Source organism: Chamaea fasciata, unplaced genomic scaffold, assembly GCF_029207755.1.
Source record: "Chamaea fasciata isolate MVZ Bird 193981 ecotype frontalis unplaced genomic scaffold, bChaFas1.0.hap1 SCAF_10, whole genome shotgun sequence".
In the NCBI taxonomy this organism is placed as follows: domain Eukaryota; kingdom Metazoa; phylum Chordata; class Aves; order Passeriformes; family Sylviidae; genus Chamaea; species Chamaea fasciata.
Window position 1 is genome coordinate 8395713 of NW_027094095.1, and position 18561 is coordinate 8414273.

General features: G+C 43.0%; 2 protein-coding genes across 3 annotated transcripts in view; one reads left to right on the forward strand and one right to left on the reverse strand.

Annotated features, from left to right (window-relative positions):
* The window catches only part of SWT1 (SWT1 RNA endoribonuclease homolog), a 25473-nt gene extending 22109 nt beyond the window's left edge, over positions 1 to 3364 (reverse strand). The window contains 4 exon segments of the mRNA XM_066192202.1: positions 128 to 186; positions 2272 to 2346; positions 3183 to 3320; positions 3323 to 3364. Coding sequence (XP_066048299.1) covers positions 128 to 186; positions 2272 to 2346; positions 3183 to 3320; positions 3323 to 3364 — 314 coding nt within the window.
* Positions 3305 to 17968, forward strand: TRMT1L (tRNA methyltransferase 1 like). Of its 2 annotated transcripts, none has more exons than XM_066192203.1 (16): positions 3305 to 3477; positions 5940 to 6092; positions 6884 to 6994; positions 7745 to 7858; positions 8831 to 8895; positions 9245 to 9374; positions 10818 to 10941; positions 11356 to 11435; positions 11687 to 11933; positions 12590 to 12802; positions 13569 to 13759; positions 15031 to 15109; positions 15778 to 15944; positions 16147 to 16206; positions 16560 to 16686; positions 16808 to 17968. In XM_066192203.1, exons 1-16 carry the CDS (start codon positions 3363 to 3365, stop codon positions 17121 to 17123), a joined length of 2292 nt encoding a protein of 763 aa, XP_066048300.1. In that variant the 5' UTR covers positions 3305 to 3362; the 3' UTR covers positions 17124 to 17968. The 2 variants fall into 2 exon arrangements, with proteins under 2 accessions (XP_066048300.1, XP_066048301.1); XM_066192204.1 differs by having other exon boundaries at positions 6884 to 6946.
* Positions 17969 to 18561: the final 593 nt, after the last annotated feature.

Here is an 18561-nt window from a genome sequence, read left to right on the forward strand (position 1 = left end):
ATAGACTGGTTAAAATATCGTATTTTATCTGGTGAACAGGTTGAAAAAAGTCTTCAGTTCAGCATTAAATGCCCTGTGATTGTTACACTTTAAAGTTGTTCTATTTAATGACAGAATGAGAATATACCTCTGAACTTCTGTTTCTCCTTTCACAGTGTGCTTGTAAGATGTTGTATCTTCAGAGTTCTGCAAGAAAAAAAACATTCAGAGGCTTACAGAGGAAACTGCAGTTAAAAAAAACCTTCATAAGACAACGTCACAACTGGGTGGTTTGTCTGTTTAGAGAAGCACTGTCAAAGGGTGCCAAGGATGTGCCTGCAAAGATGAAGGTGCAAAGGTTTTAGCAGCACTTCATGATTTAATCATGGAGCACTTTAATGCTTACAAAGTGAATCAACAGGGTCCAGTCCAACAGTGACCACCACAGATCTGCGACAGTAACACTCCTACCATGATCAATTCAATCCACTCAGGCAAAGCCATGTGTCCCACAGGTAGTTTTTATACGCCTCTGGGTTACACGACTCAGTTTTCCCAAAGCCACAGCAGGGTGCAGGAATTTACAACAGAGAACAGTAACACACGGATTATTTTGGCTAAGGAAGCTCCAGACAGTTCATCCTTTCACAAATAACTCACTCCTTCAGTAACTGGGGCATGCTGACTCAGTGAGGCCATTAGGTCTCTGTTGCAGGGATTTTTCCTATCTAGAGAGGCCTGAGTTGGTTCACTTCCACACTAGAGAGCACTTAATGAAAAAATCAAAGGCATGCAGAAACCAGGGGAGTCCTAAATTAAGGCAGTTCTGAGAACTTCCACCCGTGGTTGGTTCTGGAGCTGCAGGGTCAATACCAGCAATGCAAGAGAAAAAACAGAATGATAGACAATTCCAGAGGCTCCCCCGGGTGCCCCTGCTGTCCCCACTAGCTGGAAAGCAGTGGAAGGAGCTCCCCTGGGGTAGGTGGAGCTCATGATGCTGCTGGGACGACTTCTGGTGATAACAAACCCATTCCCAGCTGCTCACTTAATAATTTCTCCCTTCAAGGCCTATTCCTCAACAACCTTGAGTTCTCAAAACATTTTTAATATTTCTTTTCAACTTTCAACCTACCTCCTCCTTTTCTCAAAAGTTTTCACTTAATGTAATCATCACAAGCAAATTTTCTTCCTGTTCCTCTCCTCCCAGCACTATCAGTTGAGGATATAAGACACCTCCCACACATGCTGGGATCACACTGCAGGACACTTGCTCCTGTTAGAGATTTCCTGGTCTTTTTGCTGTTGTATTCTTCAAACTGGTGAGGCATTAGCAATGGCAATAAGCTACAGTATGAGATTTTAAGTCAAGTGTTTACCTTTTGTATTACAGAAGTAAAAGCCCCAAAACAATAAAGCATCTTATTCTAAGTTAATTTTAAAAGACAAATTGAATAATAGCAAGGAATTCAGGGGAAGAACAACAGTTACAAACATTTGACTTTCAACAGCGTTTTCTGTATGATCAAAAAGCTTCTAATATGAATAATTCAGTTTATAAGGCCATAATCATGATCATTTATTAATACCTGCAAAAACTTTTTGAGAAGACAGGTAATAGTGTCTTACTTTATACACGTTCCTTGCAAAATCCATGGGGGAAAAATCTAACAAACTTAAGTGCAGATTTATTAAACTATTGGTTTATCAACTAGTACTGCACTTCTGAGAGCGAATAACTTGTCAGAACTGGACATAAACAATAAAAAATAATACGAAGCTACACAAAAGTATGACCAGAAAGATGACAACTCATGTAGCACCTGCATTTTACAAGTGATTCAGTGAAAGCTGATTCACTAGACGCAAGTACGTACTACAGTATGTTGAGAATTTTGGTCATTAATTTATGTCTCAGTGGTTAAAAGGAAATATTTGAGAGCCGCTCACCAAAATGCTGTGAAGTACAACTTGTGGTTAATCAGAAAATTAGGATAAGAAACAGAACAGTCCAAGAAAACAGCACTGGTTTCAGTAGCAGCATTAAACCAAACTTTCCTCCAACAGGAAGATACAGTAAAATAAAAAAGTCTTTTATTTTCTGATACCCACACTACGCACAGCCTCTGAAGAAAAACACATTTATCTGCCCTATTCAACCTTCCTGCTGCTCTTTATGACCCTGTCTTTAAACTGGATTCATCCTTCTACCATAGGGCTGCTAAACAATTCATGTTCTCTTAAATGTAGGAGTTTGAATTAAGATAATAAAAGTAATAATATTCCTGCTCCTACTTTGTCATCCTGGCCATCCAAACAGACTTCCTTTCCAGCTAGTTTCTTCAGCTTCTTTTTAGACATCTTCAAATCCTACCAAAAAAAAAAAAAAAAGCATGTCATCTTTATTACTTGTTTCAAGTTTTTACATCCAGATGAGATAAAAATGAGTTTTATCTGCATAGAGAAAAATACTTTAATAGTCTTCTTTTGTTTTCTCATTACAGAGCCACAGCAGATCTCAACAGGGTTAATTATTCACATCTGAGGGAAGGCCAGAGCAGAAAGGACAGCGATTACATCTCCCCAGAGACAACTATTCTGTACCAGCAAACGAAGGGAAACTGGCATCCTTTAACACTGAATCGTATAGCCAAGTTTTAAGACCATCGGCCAGGGAGGTGCTGGAGTCCTCATCCCTGGAGGTGTCCAAGAAACGTCTGGACGTGGCACTCAGTGCTCTGCGCTGGGGACACGGTGGGGATCGGGCACAGGTTGGACTCGTTGGGCTTTTCCAACCCAGCTGAAGCTGCCACCCTCTAAGGCAGTCCCGCCTGTGTGCCTGTCACCTTGGGCCCCTCCCGAGGATGGAGGAATTACAGCGACGCCCCGCAGCCCTCTACACAAACAGCGCACAGCAACAGGAAGTTCAAGGCAGCTCTGGAAAGCTTCGCCCGGAGCTCCCAGACCCCAAAGCCGAGCAGGGGAGCCCGGGACCGGCTCCGCCCTGAGGCGCGGGCAGCACCGGGCTCTGCAGGAGCCTCTGCAAGGGGGGCTGAGGGGCGGCAGCCTCCCGCCTCACTCCCTCCGAGGGGAGAACGCGGGGGCCCGCAAGGCACTCCGGGCACTGCCAGCACAGCTTCCCTTCCTCCCCTCCCCTTCCCTTCCCTCTCTCCGTCCTCGCAGGACGCCGTGCGGCGCTGCCTCACCCCGCTGGGCCGCTCCCCGGCGAGCCCCGGTCGGGCGGCTGGGGCCCCGGGCCCGGCGCGGCTCCTCCCCCGGCGCGGTGCACGCCGGGCCGGCCCGGGCGCGCCTGGGAAGTGTAGGCGGAGCGGGCCGGGCGGGCCGCCCTCAGCGTGCGGGCTGCGCGGCGGCTCCGCGCCGGGAACATGGCAGCGCTGGAGGCGGCCGAGGCCGCGCTGGGGCTGCGGCAGGAGCAGCATGAAGAGGAGGAGGAAAACCACGACCATGGCCATGAAGGCGGCGGCGAGCCGGCGGCGCTAAGTGAGAGCGGGCGGGGATCGGGGGGGGGGGGGGGGGGGGGGGTGCGCCGGGAGCCGGGCCCTCCGTGCCGTGAGGGCGGGCGGATGCCATGCGGAGCCCGGGCGGGTTTGAATTTACACCCCGGGCGGGTTTGAACGTCTGAATTTACACCCCGGGGCCGCTTCCCGTCTCCGTCCGCCCGCGCCGCGGAGCCGTGGGAGGCGCGGGCCCCCGGTTCTCCCGCTTTCCCCGCGCCCTGCGGGGCCACACGTGTTCCCGCTGGGCCTCGCTACGCTTAAACGCGCGATCTGTCGCTTCTTTCTTCCACAGACCTAAGGATACTTTGTCTTTGCTGGTCCTTTATTATTCCACGGTGTCCCGTGGGGAGCCCGAGGTGCGGCGCGGGCTCAGCCGCTCATCTTTCCCCGCGGTTTTTAAAAGCAAAATGTGTTTGTGCCATGTGCGCAAGGACGAGCTTGCTGCAGCAGGGAAGCTGAACCGCCGTGATCCTTCCGACCTCACCCGCTCTGGGATTCTGTAAACTGGTTTTGCAGGGCTTCCAGTTCCCCAAGTGAGCCCTTGCTGCCAGCTCTTTGCTGCTGCAGTCTTACGGTTCGAGTGAACTGACTCTTCTAATTAATTATTTGTCTCGTGTAAATATACTTTAGGTTATCTGAAGCGTTATTTTCTTTTGCACATAATCAGTGACTCCTTGTGGGCATTTAAAAAAATCCTGAGGTCTTGGTTTGGTAGCAGCCTGCTTCTCTTCATCATTCAGTGAGAAAGTTTACCTCTTTCTTTGTACATTTACATATTGACTAGATTTTTTTACATGTATGCATATTATCCTTTTCAACTATTTTAACATCTCTCCACGCACTCTGAAGATGCAGACTGTCCAACTCTGCTGGTCTTTTGTCACTGCTGTGCTCTCACTATGCATTTTTATAACTGCTTCCACTTTTCCCGCAACTAATCAACAACTGTTAGGGATTTCTTACCAAACATGCTTGCTCTTACTCGTTTTCCTTCTGTCTTTATAGTAATAACGCATGTGGAAACTATCACCAGAAATCCTGCAACTTTTTAATGGAGCAGTAGGCTCCATGCAAATCTTTCTTAGGTGAGTTAGCTTAAAAGAGGTCTGTGAGGAACACAGCAACAGTCTCTGTGTAGCATTGCAACTCCTGATAGATTTTAAGGTAGATAGAATAATTTTACTCTGTGCTTCTCTTTTTTCAGTTTCTTGAGCCCCTGTCTTGAGGTATTCTTTCCATTTTCTTTTTCTGTTAGTTTTCATAATAACAGATATTTGTGCCCAACAGAAATGTTTAAAAGAAAACAAACAGAAGGAGCCCAGGGGAATCTGAAGAATTGCTGTAAGAGCCTTCCAGCCTGTCATAAATTGTGGTCCGGAATAGGTGGATAGGGAATACCTGCGACATCAGAGAACCATGGAATGGTTTGGGTTGAAAGGGACCTTAAAGCTCATCCTGTTCCAGCCCCTGCTCTGGGCAGGGCCACCTTCCCCTCTCCCAGGTTGTTCCTGCCACATCCTGAGAACAGCCGTACATTCCTGCATCCTCTGGAAATAACTTCCAACACAAACCAGTTTGTAGGTCCGTGTTTTCTCCATGAGGTGCATCCCAGTTTCTGTGTTGGGATAGACAGCTCGTGGTTGCCTTTTGTGCTCTCTCTGCACCTCGTGTCTCTCCTGTCCAGGGTGAAAAGCCTTGGCCTGCTCTGTTGCTTCTCAGTAGTTGCGAAGCAATGCCAGAGCTTTATTTCTTGTTACCCGTGGTTGAAACTTCACTAGTCCCACCTGTCCCCTGAAATCTTACTGAGAACAGGACAGTATGACTTTCTGAGCATTTTCCTGGTGTTTCTTACGTTCCTTGGAGTGGCGTCGGACCACACCTGGGCATTTCTACCTCTTCCTTCAGTTATTTCCCCTGGCTTTGACTATTGCCCCATCTCTCAGGCTCTTTAAGTGCTTGAAATTCTTCACCAGGCCCGTCTCGTACTGCCCCAGGAAGTCATTCATTTGCAAATGCTGATGGCACCAGCACTTTATCACTGCCTCTGCTGAAGGCAGATTCCTGCCTTACTGCCTTCTTTGATATTGAACGAACTAAACTGTTGCTAGATTTCTTTAGCTGATAGTCAGGAGAATTTGGAGCTCCTCCTTGCCTGCTTTGCCTTGCTTCACTGCATCCTGCCAGAAAATAACGTGTAAATGTTATTTTGTTCACCTTAAACATCTGATACTGATGTGTGACTAATCATTTCAGTTATCCAGCATATTATTCCACAGTGGTTTCCAAGGATAACTGAGAGTGAAAATTCATCTCATATTATACTTTGTAATTGTTTTTTGTCTTTCGTGCTTGTAGTCAGCACCAGATTATTGGAAACTAATGAATAGGTTTGCATAGTTCAGTTACATCTACAACACTTTTACTGGGCTTTTGTTTGATTTTAAGATGGTTTGGTGGTCTCTGAAAAAATGAAAAGCAACAACATTGATGGGACAATTCCCAAGTCAGAACCGGAAGCTGAAGAAAAAGGAGCAGAGGAAGAACACCCAAGGCAATCTGATAGCAACATTTTGGATGTATCATCTGATTACCCAAGAGGTTTGCTAATAAACTCTTAATATTTCTGTCATGTGCTGGAGGAAAGGTAGAAATGCTAGGGAGGAAAGGTAAAGGGAGTGTGTGAAATTTCATTTTAAAACTCATCTCTATACCCTGACTGTGTGGATCAGCTGCTTTGTCTGGCATAAGAAAACCTGAAGATTTATCCTGTAAAAACATGGTAAAGCTTAAAGTTGGTACAGAATATGTGTTACAGTGGACTGGGATGTTCTGTGTGCTGGAATCAAAGCAGATTTCAACCTAATTTTCTTGGTATTGGCAAATTCTGACTATTAGTAGAAAAATCAGGTGGTAGATTTAAAGGTTAAGCTGTTTACTAAGGGAAAGAAAAAAAAATGGTAGAATTTAATGTATTCTGGCTCCACAGTGAATAATTGTTCTTAAATTTGGTCCACTTTTAGTTGATATTTTGTTTTGCCAGTCAGTTCATATGATGTTTTTGTACTGTTTTTGTGCATGATTTGCATTCACTAACAATGCTGAGCAGTAAAACCAGATGTAAAGGGAATGTGATTTGATCTTTTCAGCTTTTTTTTTTTCAAATAGGGTCTTTCTATCTGAAAAAGTTAGTGTGTCAGTATTAAAAGGAAGTAGGAGTATATGAAAATATATAGATCTTATTTAACAGCTATTATCTAACAATGCTAGATGTGAAATGTTACATAGAAAAGTAGTAGTAGACTAAAAGCAATTTTTAAACTTAAATTTTTAAGCAATTTTTAATAGTGTTTAACTTCTAAATATATCTGTGGGTTTTTTTTTTTTTTTAGACAAACATATTTCAATTCAGAGACACCTTGCTGATCTTGAGAAACTGGCTGACCTGAGAGAAGGTGAGTTTTCCACAGCAGTGTCCCAGAACACAGATCTTCATGTTGCAGGTATTTACATTTTCTTTTACATTTTATCTTTAACACACTACATATATTTAGGATATTTAAACATGAGAGGTTTTATAAAAAAGGACTTTATGATTTATTATCTTCTATTCTGCTAAATTCTGCCTGAGAGGTTGTTTGACATTCAGCTAGTTTTTATTTAGGTTAGTACTTCAAGGGCTCCAACACCTTCATTACACAGCCTTGCCTTTGCTTTTTGTGTCTCAAATGCAGGATTTTCAAGACTCATATTTTTCAGAATTGTTTTATATAGGATACATTCCCTTTTTTTTACAACTTACATAGATATCAACTACTTGTTTTTTCCAAAAGATCCAGGAGCTGGAACAACAAAGTCTTGTTCTAACCTCCTGATTTGTTGAGGGTTTGGTTCGACTTTTTTTAAACATTTCAAGTCTTTGCATGTCATCTGTAAAGTTCTGTTGTTCCTCAGTGCTTTTCAGAAGTTTAATTAGCCTCATGTTGCTGGAGTAAAAAAATACTAGAAACCAAAACCCAAAAGTTGTAGAAGTTAGTGATTTTTAAAGTTATAGTGATTTTGGTCTATATTCTATGGAGCAGAAAGAGGCAACCCATAAATTCGAAGTTTGTGCATGAATGTTCCCTGAGGATTTAATCTCTAACTCACGTTGATGATTTTACCTTCAGCCTTTTTTCTCTTGGCCTGCATCTCAGCTAACACAGGTAGTGACTGCATTTCGTGTTTCTCATAGTTTTCAATTGTATTTTCAGATGAAAGGAAGCCTTGCCCATTGTGTCCTGAGGAGAAATTCAGAGCTTGCTATAGCCACAAACTCCATCGTCACTTGCAGAATTTGCACTGGAAGGTTTCTGTTGAATTTGAAGGTAATGGCAACTGGGCTTGAATAGTAAATGCTAGAAGAATTTGTGGGTATGTTCTGTGTTTCATCTTTCAAAATTCCTCTTGACTTAAGCATTGTGTTATCAGCTCTGAATTAAAACCATATATTGACAGAATGAATTTTGAGGTGGGATGTAAATGTGAAATAACACTATTCTTCTCTAGCCAAAATGGTTACAATTGTGCATTTTCTCTTTAGAAAAACATCAGTAATTGCTTGGCATGTCATGAAAATTACCATAAAATTTTTAATATGTGTGTAATGAAAACCACTTCAATAGAAGTTTTAGTTACATATTAATAAGAATCAGACACACATGGGTGGTCAGTTTTGGTGAATCATAAAGATTCCATGGGTTCCAATAAACACTTGAAGTCTTTACGTAGTATCAGTATCTAGTAGCTTTAATAATTGCTTTTTAATAAATTCTGTGATCTGCTTGTAAGGTGCATTAAAATCCCTGCAAGAAGTTTAGCAAGGAAAATAAAGTCAGTAGTGTGTGTATTTTAAAAATCCAGGTTTATGAGTTTGGGGGAAGTAAAGTGACTGTTGAGAGGATGGGCAAGATAAAGTTCAACTATAAATGTTCCAACTGGAGTATCAGGTATCTCATTTTGGTTTTCTTTAACTGTGGAACATATGTTTATAGGAGTCTTCACACAAGTCTTTTAGCCAGGTAGCTATTTTTGTGAAAGACTCACAGGTACCTTTGAGCTGGAGACTTAGTGTAGCTTTGTAAGATGCTCAGAGATTTATTTTAATAAATTTTAAATTCTTTGCATTTTAAAGTTTAAAATGTATAATTAGCTGGTAAATTTCCCTGTGCAGAGAGTGAGTGTGGCAGGTAATTGGTGATGTTCTCATTGCTATCTTGTGAAATCTGAAGTGAGAGCCCGTGGGGCAGGCCACAGACATGCTGTTCATTTACTGTTCTGGGATGGCATTTGTTTTCCAGGATACAGAATGTGCATCTGTCACTTACCCTGTCGGCCAGTAAAACCCAACCTTGTTGGAGACCAGGTAAAAATGCTGAATCACAGAAATTCTTGTTACTGTAAAAAGGGGGGGAATTGGGTGACTGAGGGGAACTTCTAAGATCTGCTTGGTTGCCAAATACATCTTGTTCCTCTGTGTGTGATGCCAAAAGCCTGTTGGTCCAGGATGTGTGGTAGAGCCCCTGGGTAGCTGCATGTGGTTGTACCTCTCTCGTTGTGGGGGGCAGCTGCCTAGATCAGCTCTAGCTGTAGATTCCAGGTACTTTGAGTGCTCTAGAGGTAACAGACAGACGACTTCTCATATGCCTGTGTTCAGTTCAACTTCAACCATGTTTTATGTATTCTGAAACAACATGAGAGACTCTGTTTTACAGACGCTGTCAAAGATGGGAGCTCATTACCACTGTATCATCTGCTCGGCGACTATAACACGGAGAACTGACATGATAGGTCACATCAACCGTCATGTGAATAAAGGAGAGACTGAGTCCAGGTTTATCACAGGTGAGCTCTGACTGACAGGAAACATTCAGTCTTCTTCTGTCATATACCACGTGCAGTAACTGTTAAGGGGTGGGAAACATGGGAAAATTCAGAAACAGAGTTAGCCTTTCTAAGGAAAAATCTGCCCTTAATATTTCAGGACTTTCGTTCCATCAGAGGTGTAGCAGAGTTGTGATTTAGTCTTGTATTGACCAGTTCTTGTGTTCTTATTGATAACTTGCTCTCCCCTCACCCTTGATGTTGTAAGTACCAACTTGTGTGTCTCCAAATGAGTGAGGGGCATGGCATCTACAGGAAAAGAAGTCTGGAGTAAATCTTTCTACAATGTAAAACTCCTTTGCTTTTTATCCAGACTGCACCCACCTGGGTTTCAAAAACAAGGTGATGTTTTTTCAGTCCCAGAGAGTGGTGCTAGAGGTGTCAGTAGTTCTTTGGTGAATTACAATCCTACCTGACTTTGTCCAGAATGAGACTTTGGTTTCTAAACTTGGACAAACTAGGTTAAAAACATTTTAAATAATTGGAATGCCAGTAGTTTGATGCCTGGGCATCAGTTTGCATGTCTGAAAAGTGATAGTAGTACCACATTCCATATCTTTATAGATTTTGTGCTGTGAAATTGATCTCTCTGTGCTTCCCTTTAGAGCTGTGAGTAAAGAATGGCCCATTTAGCATTTTTTAACAAAATGCATGAGGCAGTTTTTCCTTATGGGGGAAGAGAAATCCAGAGCTTTTGTGATCTGAAGATCTTTAACTTGGGGCCCCTGAAGGTGGAGCAGATAACACCATGTGTGTGTTTGAAAGCCCTGAGAGAGGCAAAGTGAGCACTGGAAGGTATCCAGTTGACACAAATTTTTCCTGGTTGTTCCTAGGTACATTTTAGACTTTGGATGAATTGCTCAGAGGAATGGCAGCCTGTGTTTACAGCTGTCAGATATGAAAGCTGCTTCTGCCACAGACTGTTTACACAGAGCTCTGGTGCTGGAATCATCCCATGTGCTTGTGCTGTTCATGCACATTGCATGGGGCTCTTCATGCAGTTCATTGAGACACATTCAGGGCTATGTTAACAGGGTTTTAATTAATTACCAGTGTATTATGTTTAAACGTGCAAAACAAATGTGCTGAGCCTCAGGCTCAGGGGCTGGCTGTCTTAAACTGGAGTGGATACGTAAGAGCCCAACTGAGAAATAAATCTGATGCTTTATGAGGAGAAAATTGTGGTAGAGCATGATCCTTACTTGCCACTTTTGAGATCAGAAGAGAAATTGTTGCCTGCTTCCCCCCTCATCCTTGTAAACTGGTCCGTATACTGGTTGGATTGCAGCATAACCCAGACTTCTTGCTTTATAGGAGCAGTTTTTCAATGTAATTTACTGACTGTGTTAATATTAATTTCAGTTCTCACCAATTCTTTCCTTCTGCCTCTATTTCTTGTTTCAGTTCGTGCTCCCAAGTCGTCTTACAAAGTGGTGAAAGAGTCAGCCACAGATGTGCAGGTTCTTCCCAACCACTCCACACCCCAGAAAACAGATTCCTACTTTAATCCTAAAATGAAACTCAACAGGTGAGAGAGCAGGGAGTGGGAGGATGCGTCAGAGGGGTGAGGAGTTTGTAGTGAAAAACAAGTGTTCTGAAAAGCAACTCTGTGAAACTTCTGTTCAGAGGGCAGGAGAAAGTTTTCTCATCAGAAGACTCTTCTTGACAAATAATATTTATACCCAAGAACACTATGTGTGAAATAGTGTCATTTCTGAAGTAATGAAGTATTTTCCTGTAATTAGTAGATCTTACCTTAGGAATACTCTGCTGTAGAATTCAACCTTTCAGCACAGCTGAGGTTTTTGCCTTATAGTTATTCCCTGTAAAAGAGGGAGTTTAACTTCAATATTCCACTGTTAGGTTAAAGGGAAATAAATAAGGAAAAGGAAGTAAAAATGTCCTCTCAACTTACAGACTGTGGCCATTTATTGTCTTCCAGGCAGTTGACATTCTGTGCACTGGCCGTGCTTGCTGGGGAGCGAAAACCCATTGAATGTTTGGATGCTTTTGGTGCCACTGGTAAAGTCCATTTCTTTAATATTTTGGTTAATATCCAATAGAAGGAAGCAGCAGAAATTCATAACTGCCATCACATGCTCAAAAATAATATGAGGTACAGAATAATTTTCTTCCTTAGGCAGAGAGTCATGAGCTTCCATACAAAAAGACAGCTGTATTAAGGCTTTTAAAAAGGCTGTAAATAATATTAAAATTCAGTGGTCTTCTTAAAATCAGTTGTCTTAATGTCCTTAAATTCCGTTTTTCCTCAGGTATCATGGGATTGCAGTGGGCAAAGCACCTCAGAAGTTCTGTGAAAGTTACAATTAATGATTGTAATGAAAATTCTGTGACAATGATTAAAGAAAATTGTCATTTAAACAAAATGAAGGTGAAACTGAACATCAGGGAAGAAGACAAGGTTGAAACTGTGGGAAATGGAGAAGAAAATAGTGACACCATTGAGGTGACAAAAATGGATGCCAATGTTGTTATGCATTTGAGATCCTTTGATTTTATGTAAGTGTTGAATGTTTCTGTCAATTTTCTGGTTTGGTAATGACACACCCCACCCCACTTCCCAGCATATGATTATTTGGAGAAAATGTAATGATAAAAGAATTAACCAACAGTCACTTGAAATGTAATTTTGTTGTCCTAAAATAGTGTGGGGACAGAACTTTAATTTTAAATGTTTTACAAAGTTCCGGAAATATATTAGTCTTTCTGACATTCAAAATGGATTATGAATATACATGAAGCTTTCAACCCAGGCTGGGTTTCTTTAATAGCTTGTCTGTTTGCTGAAAGGAAATACCAGATCAGTTTTGGAATTTTTTTAAACTCCTTGTAGTTTAAAATGCTTTTTGTTGCAACTCTTGTTTTCATCCATGTTGCAGCATATTAACCTTGAATTAAGCAGGCTGATTCTTCCAGGTTGGGTAAAGAGATGCATACATTCAAACCCTATACAGATACCCAAATAAGTGATGGGATTTTTTTGTGTTGTTAATGACTTAAATCCAGATCTAAGCAGTGCTGGAAGTTTTAGTCCTGTTCCTTTTTTCTGTTTAGGATGTTATCATAGGTGAAGGCTATAAAACACTGTTTTCCTCAGTGTAAAGCCAGACTCTGGACCATTTATAGACGCTCAGTGGTACATCCTTTCTTTTCAGCCATTTGGACCCCTTTGGATCTTCTGTGAATTACCTGGACTCTGCCTTTAGGAACGTGAGAAACCTTGGGATTGTGTCACTGACATCCACAGACATCAGCTCCCTCTATGCCAAGGCTCAGCACGTGGCCTTTCGTCACTATGGCTGCAATATTGTCAGAACAGAGTACTACAAGGAGCTGGCAGCCAGGACTGTAATTGCTGCTGTCACAAGGTACTGCTAAGCCATTTCCAATTAGGGCAAAAAATTATTAGGTAATTATTAGAAATAATTAGTGACTGGACAAGGTGAAAATGCATCAGTAGGGTAGAGGGGTGGAATGGTAATGTGGAACAAAATATGTAGACTTGCAAACTCTTCTATTTCTCTATCAATTTTGCCATTTTAGAGCTCTACAGGGCTTCCTAAATACAAAATAAACTGCTTGGATGGCTTCTAGCTAAGCATTTCAGTTAGACTTGCTTCAATGGAACCTGATGTTCACTGCACATGCTCATACTTGAGGTTCAAAAGATGGATGTGATTACTGACTTGGGAAACCAGTTATTTGCATATAGATACTGTCAGTAAACTCAGTCTGTTAATTAAATGAAGACCTAAAACTGAATTGGAGAAAAAAGATACAGGCAAGAAGATGGGACAAGGTGAGGAGTAAATGAAATTACCAGAGTTTTTGAGAATGCCAGAGCAGAAATGCTGACCTGAACATGTTTAGATTTCCCTGGTCCTCTCCCTGCACATGTGATGATGCAGGTGGCAGACCAGTATTTCTAGCTGTGATAAAAAGGAGTAAAATTAGATTTGCTTGGCCTGCCAGGAAGGCCACAAAACGAGGCACTTCAGAAACACTGGAAGATCCTGATCTCTCAGATCTTCCGTACCTCTGTGTAGGAAGTGGATGAGCTCAGGAGGCATGCAACAGGTTCAGGTGTCCATGAATTCAGTTCAGTTTGGTTTTGGTGTGTGTTTGTCCCCCCAGAGCTGCAGCTCGCTGTAACAAAGGCATTGAGGTGCTGCTGGCAGTGGCTCTGGAACACTTTGTGCTGGTGGTGGTCAGAGTTTTACGGGGCCCAACCCCTGCGGATGATTCGGCAAAGAAAGTCCGGTACCTCATCCACTGCCAGTGGTGTGAAGAGAGGGTTTTCCAGAAAGAGGGCAATATGGTGGAAGGTAAATGGCTTTTCTTTTGCACTTTGTCTCTCTGGTCTCTGCCTTGTTTATATTTAGGTTCCATTAGTAACAATTCATTTGCATATTACAATGGGTGGTTTGTGTGAGGTGGAGAGGGCCATGTGCTTCATGACCATGGACTGGATCAGTTGTCTGCGTGGATTTTCCTGTAAATGGACTGGATCTATGGCACAAATTGCGCAGGTTTGTGGCTGCCCCATCCCTGGAGGTGTCCAAGCCCAGGCTCGACAGGGGTTGCAGCAGCCTTGGGGTAGTGGAAGGTGTCCCTGCCTATGGCAGGGGTGGCACTGGATGGGCTTTAAGGTCCCTCCCACCTCAAACCATTCTGAGATTTGTTTCTACACAGGACATCCTCCCAGCCTGCTCTAGCTGCAGGAGCTGCCAGGATGCCTGGGATGTCTATGGATCTGCCACTTCAGGAAAAGCCCTAGGAGTGGGGTAGCCTTTGATACAATTGATACAATTGGGTTCCTCCAGACAGCAGCAGCTGGATAGCTTTTGGTGTCAGATTGCTTTTCTGCTGCGTTTCAGTTCCTTAAGATGCAGTGGACTGAGCAGTCTGGCTTTCCCCTGCTGTTGTTAATGGGCTGTCTCCACACACAGGTTAGCAGTTGAATAACTATAAACTCTAAAACCTTGTTTCCAAGTACTGACTCTTGGGTAGCTTGCTGTCAATTCATGGTGTCTTTGCCCTGCTCAGAGTCAGATGCATGAGCATGCAATGAGCCCGAAACAAAGTTGTTAAAAAAATCAGATAAAAGTCTTTAGGATGGGGATGAGTAGCTGAGTACAGGGTTACAGTAGAGATCTTAATTTGTAAATGAATTACTTGCATAATGCCTTAATTGCATAGGGCTTACAAGACTATGTGGCTCACAAGTAGGTGGAATGTGTTTTGCAGATGTAACTGGCTGATGTTTCAGATTTTTTAGTTGGCACTTACTGTTAACCTGGACAGCTGCTGATGTAATGGTAGGAAGGCAAATATTTTCCTTGTTACTTGAAAGAAACATAGGGAAGTTATGTTGCTTTTTTTTCTTCAGCGTTTTAACACTGATTAAAGATCAAGTCATCAATCACTAAATCTCACCATAAGCTGCTTGGCAGAAGTGAAAATAGTGTCACACTTCTGCTGTTGCCCTTCCAAATCCCTCACTGAAGTGAGCTCCCACTGCATCTCTCTGTCTCTGCAGTAGCACAGGCATGGCTGTGTATTTCCAAACAATTTAAATGCTGTTTTTCTGCTACAGAAAACCCTTACCAGCAGCTGCCCTGTGACTGCTACGGCAGCATGCCTGGGAAGACAGCAGTGCTTCTTGGTCCTCTCTGGTAAGTTCACATCACAGGACACATTTGGAGAGTCACTCTGGGTCCAGGGGCTCTGAAGCTCAGCTGTTCATACCATAACAATTTTTATTGTAGCACTACGAAAGGAGGTAGAGCAATCAGGAGAAGCTCAGGAAAGAAACCAAGTGTGGATTTGCATTTAGGGGCGTATTCAGTTTTTTCCTTTCCTTCAAACCAGTTAATAAATGGAAACATGTTTTAAATTTCACATGCAATGCATTTATGAAATTTGTCCTGCACAGGAGAATCTGTCTCTGTGTTCCTCTGTTTACCCAATATCAAGTAACTCTTGTTACTCTATATTGTGGAAAACTAATTAAATCAATAGATGTGCTGATGGTAATAAATACTACGTTGCTTGGTAATTAATATTTGTAGAAACAAAAATATTTTGAGTCTTCTAGCCACTTCAAATCAGTATTAAAAATGGTTGGCAATCAACAGTACCTTTTCTTGTGGGGGTTGAATGACTTTCTCAACATCTTAGGGCAGAAATAAAATTACTCTTCTTGAGATCTTGATTTTTCTTTTTTTTTTTTTTTAACAAGACCAGTGTTGCTGTCATTGCAAAAAAATCAGTTTGGGCAAGAGAATTTTGGAGCAGCTTCCATTAAGAAGCCTTAACTTTTGTCTTCTCTTGCATTTTGTAGGTCAGGAGCTCTTTTTAACACTGGATTCCTCAGGAGGATGCTCCTGGAGGCTATGCAGTATGGCTTGGATGAAGCTCAGTCACTTCTGAAGACATTAGTTTCTGAAGCAGAGTGCACACCTCCCAAACATCTTTCTACCCACAGTCCTGGTGACGAGAACAAACAAGGTAAGAAAAGGGGCAGCTTGTTCACAGAGAAGACTGGCTTTGTGGTGATTTTTTGAGATGCTGATCTGTGACAGGTTACTTAACAGCAGTGTATCCACAGAGTTGAACGCATTATTGAATAATTGAATTATTTCCCTCCATGTAAATAAAGCATTTTGCTACTTTACAGCAGAATTAATTTTGTCTTCTAATTGTATCCTAGAAGAGTGTGGCGTATATATTAGAACACCAAATGCTTCTGCAGAATCCTACTTGGTACATGGTAAGTGGAGCATTTTGGTGTAGGTTTTTTTATATTTAACAGTGCTGCACTCTGGAGTTTTTCCCCACCCAGTACTGATTTTATTTAATCTTTATCCAGAATCGTATTTAATGGTAAAAGCAGAATGCCAAATACTCCATGAAGGCCACATTAATTTACCTGTTACTACTGAAAGTAGCCTGTTGATTAAATTGAGGCCAGATTTTACCTCTGCAAACACTGGCTTACAAAAGCAGGCCCACAGCTGAAGCTGCTGTGTGGCTTTGTTTTCGTCTGTACCGTGTGAGGCTTTGCTGGTGTTTTGGGGGTGCCTGTGGGTATTGAGTGGTTTCTGTGGCCTTGTTGTGGTGCAGGCAAGAGGAAAAGCGAGGAGGTGCTGCGCAGCACGGCCAAGCGGCAGCGGCCCGAGCACAGCGCCGAGCACCCCCCGTTCTACTACAACATCCACCGGCACAGCATCAAGGGCATGAACATGCCAAAGTAAGTGTGGGCTCCCCTTCCAGCCTGCTCTGACACCGACACACTGCTTGTTCTGAGCCAGCCCTGTCAGCACCACATCCAGTCTAAATGCCGAGTTTGGTTTTGCTGTGTTTCTTCCCAGGTTAAATAAGTTCTTGAACTATCTGTCAGAGGCTGGATACCGTGTGAGCAGAACCCACTTCGACCCCATGGGAGTCCGCACCAATGCGCCCCTGGCACAGTTCAAGACTGTTCTCATGCAGTACAGCACTCCCACCTACGTGGGGGCACAGGCAGAAGGCCCTTTGCACCTCCCTGGAGAGATCCACGTGGGAGAAGAGGTTCCAGCTGCTACAGCGATCAAGGTGGAGGAGGCTGAGTTAGAGGAAGATGATAAAGCTGGAGTCACCACCGCTGTGTTCACACAGTCCTACCCCACTCACTGTGCTGCTGATTAATGCAGATGGGTTTGTTCATTAGGATGTTGCAGACTTCCAGCACACTCTGTTACAGTAAGCCACTCCTTCCTCCCAAGCTGGAGTTTGACCGTTTTGAGCTGCCTGTTGTACTTGGAAAGGACAGTTTAGACTTAGGTAGCAGAACTTAGCCCTGATCCCGGCATGGCTGTGGTCACAAAACTGGCACTGTGGGTAGGCTGTGGATTTACCTGCTTTTATGCTCACCTCCTTTTCACACTGAGGCATGGAGGCCGCTTCCCAGTCTGTCCCACCTTACTGCCAGCACAGCATCCAGGAGGGTGTACAGGGCCAAAAGCATTCAGCATTTTGGAATATGAGATTATTGTGAAACAGCCTATTCCTAAAATGCATCATTCCTAAAACCTGGCCAGCTATGATCCAGAGAGAGGGCATGTTAAGGTAAGAAAATAGCACAGGATAAAAGTGCCCTCTGAGTTACAGCCAGGCAGTCCTGCTTGGGTGCAGCTGTAGCTCCAGGTTGCACATGTAGCTCTGCATTGAGGTCTGTTTCCAGGGTTCTGCCTCCAGGCAGGAGCTGATCCAGGAGAACAGGAAGGAGCGGTGACACGGCTGCTACCGAACTTGAATTTGTAACCAAACCGTAGTGAATTGTGTAGTCACTCTAGTTGTCTGCTCAGAACTTACAGTGGTTGTGTGCTGCAGAAAGGTACAGGGACAAGGGACCACAGCGGACGTTCAGGTGAAGTTTTGTGGTGAGTTGTCAGTAGTAACTGAGCTAAGATCTCTTCTGTGAACGAGCAAAGCTGCCAGGTGTTGGCAGTTCTGGTTTCCTTAAATACATGGCAGCATTCCAGCCAAATGAGCTTGCCTTTGTCCTTTCTTTCCCCCACACTTCGTTCTGGTACTTCTGTGTATTCCACTTGAACAGCTGTCACAGTGGTGGCCATTTACCACAAGTTTGGTGTTCAGCCTGGCCCACAGTGTTGGGTTTATCCAAGAGCAGAATATGAGGGGTTAGTATCCTTACCCATCTCTGAAACTTTACAGTAGAAGTAACATGACTAATACAATCCTGATGATGCAAAACATCCTGTGCTCCTGTCAGGCCAGAAGTTGCTGCCTCTTCCACCCTCTTCAATTCCAGATTGCTTTGGTGGAGAGTTATTCTCGAATTTCAAAAAGGAAGAGCCCACTGAAGGGTTCTTGGATGAGTGATACAGCAAACAAAGGTTCCTTGAAAAATGTAGTGCTTACACTTCTTTTCCAAAGATCCATCACCTGGGAGCACATTGGAAAGCTAAATGGAAGGATAGAATTTCATGTTCCCTAGTGGCATTTTTGGGTTTTTAAGTGGATAGAGTATTAGCAGATGTTGCTTGCAGGTAACACACTTGGTAGAATAAAAGCAGTCCTAAAACCAGTTACCTGGGGCAAAGGATTGTTCTGATTACAGTAA

Excerpts from the sequence above, each read along its gene's own strand:
- TRMT1L (XM_066192203.1), top strand. The coding sequence starts at position 3,363 with ATGGCAGCGCTGGAGGCGGCCGAGGCCGCGCTGGGGCTGCGGCAGGAG. Across the intron at positions 6,995-7,744 it reads CACAGATCTTCATGTTGCAG|ATGAAAGGAAGCCTTGCCCA; the intron begins GTATTTACATTT and ends TTGTATTTTCAG. Across the intron at positions 16,687-16,807 it reads AAGGGCATGAACATGCCAAA|GTTAAATAAGTTCTTGAACT; the intron begins GTAAGTGTGGGC and ends GTTTCTTCCCAG.